The sequence below is a fragment of the Mesitornis unicolor genome, unplaced genomic scaffold, assembly GCF_000695765.1.
Source record: "Mesitornis unicolor isolate BGI_N332 unplaced genomic scaffold, ASM69576v1 scaffold11712, whole genome shotgun sequence".
Lineage (NCBI taxonomy): Eukaryota > Metazoa > Chordata > Aves > Mesitornithiformes > Mesitornithidae > Mesitornis > Mesitornis unicolor.
The window spans coordinates 26,087-31,592 of NW_010169896.1; the positions used below are offsets into that span (position 1 = coordinate 26,087).

General features: G+C 47.3%; 1 protein-coding gene across 1 annotated transcript in view; it reads right to left on the reverse strand.

The window, feature by feature from the left end:
• The window catches only part of MOGAT2 (monoacylglycerol O-acyltransferase 2), a 21,023-nt gene that overhangs the window by 3,761 nt on the left and 11,756 nt on the right, over positions 1 to 5,506 (reverse strand). Inside the window, 1 exon segment of the mRNA XM_010179519.1 lies at positions 1 to 110. This exon segment is cut by the window's left edge and continues 22 nt beyond it. Coding sequence (XP_010177821.1) covers positions 1 to 110 — 110 coding nt within the window.

A 5,506-nucleotide genomic window follows, 5' to 3' on the forward strand; every position in this document is an offset into this window, starting at 1 on the left:
CCTGATGCCTCTGTGCAGAAATTGAGAAAGGCTCCTGTTGCCAAGACCCCATGGGGATGAAATCCCATCAGGTAGTTCTGCTTGGGGTCCAGTTCCGCCGTCTTCACCAGCTGGACACATGGATGGAGCAAAAAATGGGGCCATGCATTAGTGGTGTCACCTTGGGAGGATGGAGCATTGGCTATGGAGAGCAGATAGGTGATTTCTGGATGGGTGTCCCTAGCACCCACTGTGCCTTCTGTTGGAAAAGATCAACTGGAATAACTCAAGCATTTTTCACTGAGATGTATTTCACTGCCTGTATTTCCATCTCCTCCCACCCATTGGCCCAAAATGACATTTCCAGTGACACAGTACCGCATGGTGCCTTGAGCTAGCCTAGATGCTGTTTGGAACATACTTTGTTTAAAATCTCCTCCAATACACTTTCTAACATGGGGAAAAAGTTAGAAAGTGAGAAAAGGATGATTATTTCCTCCCACTTTCCACCCCACAACCTGAACAGTGAAGGGAGCGCAGAATCACTCTGGTAGTGAACCATGTAAACCCGCTGCCTGGTGCAGAGACACCTGCTCAGCAACACAGTGTGGACCCCAGGTTTGTCCTGTCCTGAATGTAAGTGTCAGATGATTCAGGATGCTTTTGTACTTAGTAAGGTGAGATCCAGCTCCCAGCCATCAAACAGAGAACAAGCTGATGGTTTTCTTTAGACTGGGGAAAGCCTGCAAGAACCCAGCTGCTTGTACCCGGGTAATCCATGAGTCCATCAATGAGATACGGATGTCTAGCCAAAGTTACTGCAATTTTACTGGGAGGAGGGAATGGAGAGTGCCCATGTTCAGCCTTTAGAGATAGACAGCATGGATTGCGGATACAGTGCAGCACATGGCCAGCCCTTGAGGGCCGGTAAGAAGCTGGCTGAAATACTTGGGCAGCCTGATAGCTGGTTTGGAGCCTGGGAGATGTTATGTAGGAGAATGGGCTACAGCAGAATAGGGGACAATTAAAGGGAGATAAGGGATAGCCAGGGTATAGACTATGTGAATTGTACTTACCATGGACTACCCAGAAGAGAGGGACTGGTGTGACAAACCCACCCTCCAGCTATGCCATCAAGAAGACCCTGCCATGCCAACATCAGCCAGCACATGCATAACCCAAGCAGAAGCAGTCAGAGCTTAATTCTGATGCCTCTGTACCCCTTCTGTGAGTGCCAAGGATGCTCACAGCAACAGGGAAGGACAAACCTTTCCTAGGTGGTTTTCCATAGCTCCCATCACAGAGCCACCATTGAATTCCAGACAGCTCAAAGGTTCTTATGCCCAAGAAGAACCAAAGCCCTGTGCATTTTAGCGTGTCACCCCTCTGAGTCCCCTGGTCCTATCCGTGCTTGGGAGCAGCTAATGGTGCATGTGTTTTCCTAGAAGCAGCCAGAACTGCTGGTTAATCATGAGGATGTATTGTACTTTCTTTCATCATGGCTAATTTCCCATCTGTCCTAAGGCACTGTTGACTGTACACATGTACCCATTCAAGCGCCTGCTCCTAATGAGAGGAATGGACAAACAAGAGTCCCACCACTGCCCGGTGCGGAGGTGCCTGGGCAGGAAGAGGGGCAGATGGCTGAATTGCTAAGTGCCCAAGGTCTCTGCCACCATTTACTCATTTTTGAGTAATCTCATCTTGCATCAATGTTTCCTACATTCATCTTCAGCTTCCAAACAGCCTTTCATCTCTGCATGATTTATAAGCAGGGAGGCGAGATGCTGAGGTGGGTTGGAAACCACTAAATCTCCATCTGTGTGTGTGGAGTGGCAAGGAGGGGTTGGCAGCAGGTTCAACGCCTGGCTGCACCCCAACGTCGCACCATCATCCTTGGTAGTGAAGAGCTGAATTCACGTTATCTGCTGAGCCATGCAAACTGCTTCAGTAGGAGAGTTCACCTATGTGAACACAGCATATACTTAAAAACCCTCCCTAGGAGACATGCAGCTGCTGCCTTGGTGCTCAACTCAATGAAAGGGGAGGGAGTCACTTAGTTGAATTAATTGCCTTTTTCAGCTTTGTAGACTGAGCTGCTTGTGGAGCATAAGCAAAGGAGGAGAGAGAAGGTCCCCATTTTGTCACCGTGTCTGCTCACATTTGCATGATTTGGCGAGAACTTACAGAGAAACCAAACAGCTTGTACAAGACTGAAAAGGAAATCTGTAGCTGAGAAGGGACTCGGGCAAAGTGTCTTATGCCGTAGGTCAGGCCCCTGGACTCTAAACCACCCTTCTCCTTCTGGAAACTCTTTAACGCAGAAATTTGATCCTCCCATCTGGACTGTTCCCTCTGCTTATTTGCTTCTTCCCTCTCCTCCTGCCAGAGGTCAATCTTTGTTCCTAAACTGCCAGGAAAGTTAATACCTGACACTCCACAGCCCAGCTCTCTCGTGCACTCCAGCCCTGAAGCATTTAACAGGGCTGGAGTTGAGGTGCAGAGGGGTGGGAGTCTCCTCCCTCCTGGCTTGGTCGAGTTGTCATTTCCACACCCACCAGATGGCATCGGCTGTTCTGATCTTTCTGGGTCAGTTGAACCTTTAATAATTGTCAGAGGACTTAAGGGTCCAGTCAAGCCAGTCTATGCATAAAATAACTAAATGAGACAAGTGCTTGACTTGAAGTTTTCTTAGTAAGACAAGAGCAGCTGCTCATCTCAAAGGCATCTGAGGGATGTCAAATTAATGTGTATGACCTATAGTCCAAAGGCAAAGAGCTGTTATCAGCTCAGGATTGTGCTCTCCAAGCTGAGCCATGGGTTTGCTGACTTCCCTGAGCTTTTCCTTGGCGTGGTTGGGATGCTGGCTTGTTGCTTGGCTGCTGACAGCACTAATGAGCCTCTGTCAAAGGTGTTAAGAGTCCTTCCAGATCCCTGACCTTCCCAACAAATGAACCTAAATTTGTGTTTTGAAGGATAAGGCCTATTTTATCCTTCTCCTTCATGGGGAAATATTTTGATAGCTACAGTTGTTCAGTGCTCACAGTGATCACACTGTCGCAGAAACCCCCCTTTACCCTCTCTGCTCCAATATGTGTCCAAGACATGGGTGAAACCCTGCCCCAGCTCCCACAGACGAGACCTGCTCCATGCACTGTCAGCTGTGCTAGGGAAATGCATACACAGACTCTCAGGAGCTCTGATAAGAGCCCGTGTACTGGCAAGGATCTCAAGCAAATTAATCCAAATTAATTTTAAACTGGATTAGTTAAACCGTATTAACAACCTAAGTAGATGCTCTTAGCTGGAATTAAAGTGGCCTTCATTTGGTATTTGTTTTGGTTGGGTTTTTAAAATTAATTTTGGAGTGGAATTAGGCTAATTGGAATTAGGGCTTCTGAGTGACTGTATCAGCCCAGGAGTTCAGCACTGTTTTAATGAGGCTGCTTTAACTCACCCCTCAAATTGTGGCTGGGGTTTCCTGGTTGTCCCCTATGGACTAGACTGTCCTGCCTCAAACCACGGGAAGGGGGAGGGTGGGCAATTCCTTGTGTAAGGCTCTTGCACTGGTGCTTGTGGAGAGAAGGGTTGGAGGGCTGGGTGCTCCAGCATGCCCTGAAGATAAAGCGATACCCAGGCCCTCAGCCAGCATTGTTTGCAGGGCTGAAGGGATTAAAAAGTTGTTAAGTGAGGAATGAGATCAAGTCAAGTTGAGACAACTATGGGCTCTGCACAGTGCTTGTTTTGCTGGGAGGAGCAGTAGTCAGGAAGGGCATTGACATGCCATGATATCACATCCTTAGGGCTGGGTGAACATGTAGTGGGAGACAGGGAGGAGCATGGCAATACCCCCCCAGCCATACACAGAGCAGAGGAGGATGTGGTCAGGAAAGCTGGTCAGTGATCTGCCTTTTTCATTTAAAGTCTCCCAAACTGGATTGCTATTGTATTTCTATCCTTCTCTGGTCCCAAACTCTGTTTCCAAGAATGTTATGTTCATTAATCTTCTCTTAGGTAGGATAAACCTTCTTTCAACTTTGTTCTAAGCAACTCCTCAGGTCCCTTACTGTCCACCCAGGCAACTCCAAAGAGAATCTCTTGTAGGATGAAACATACAGCCAGATTCTTTGTCGGATAAAACCCAGCAGAGAAATCTACAAGCCCAGCCAGATCCAAAGAAGAAGAAATTGTGCCAAAGTGAAGAGAAGTTGGTAGCCCACCCAAGGGCGTCTGGATGGAAGACCAAAGGGCAAATGATTGAGTACTGCCAGCAGCTACCAAGGAAGATGGGTTTCAGGTCCCAGCAATGGTGCAAGTATGAGAGGGACAGCTGGAGAAAAAGGGCTTTAGGCACTGGAGTTTTCTTCAGATGCCACAATGCCAGGTCAGAGCTGTGTTTGCATCCAGAATCAGGGAGCCTGAACAGCCAGGTGGGTTAAAATTGAGTTAGGATTGGACTTTATCACCCTCACTCTTAAAGCTGGGTAAGGATGGCAGCTCCAAAATGCCCAAGTCTTCACTTGTTCTTGTGTGATGCTGCTTGTGGGGCTTTGTAGGACCTTACTTATCCCATGGCTTAGCATGTTGCATAGCAGTGCAGATAGTGGGACACCAGTCCTCCAGTAGACCTGAACACAATGGTGACCTCTCTCTTACTTAAGGTTACCCGAGGGCAGAGAAGAGAAGGCCAAGACATGGTTCAAAGAAGCTCCTCAGGAAAGGAGAGAGAGGCGGCTTTGGGCCATTTGGCTGTGTCTTGCTTTTGCCCTAACAATCCCTCTCCTCTCCTTCAGCCAACAGAAGGAAGCAAAGTGAATAGCCAAGACTGCTGGAAATTAGAAATTATATTTAACATCATGGGCCATGACACAAAATCCCCAGTTACAAATAACACCACTCTTCTATGAAAAGAATAAACACATCACTGGCGGGGCTTGGTTCACATAAACTTGAGCTGTCCACTCCCTGCAATGCCTTGTGCTTTTCCAGAACCATAACACACTCAAATAACTCCTGTCATGGTTTATTCAATTATGAGAATGAATCAGCTATGGGATGGAACCATCTCAAATCACAGCTCCTAGGGGTCAACAATTCTCTAATAACTCATTTTGGTTAGGCTAACAAAAAGCCAATAATGCTGGCAAGTTCACAGGCACAATGACAGAGGTTGAGACTCTGCCAGTTGCTATAGACAATAAGGTCCAACGGACACTTAGGTAACCCCAAGGCTGGTAAGAAATGTCCTGTGTCTCTTTACAGGGGGAAGACAGTGCAGTGAAGACCAAAGGGACCTTCTCCACACAGCAGGCACTTTTCAGGTTGACCTGAATAAAGCTGGTAAGATGCTGCCTGCTGGGGTTGGTCTGAATGATGACAGCATTTGAAGACAAGATTTGTCCCTCTAAGACCTTAATTTTATCTTCCTGCTGCTAGATTTAACTCATAAACCTGACTGTGTGATCTAAAGTTGAAATGTCTTGTCTAAATCAAGCATTCATCCCCTTTTTACAGTCAGCAGGCAAGC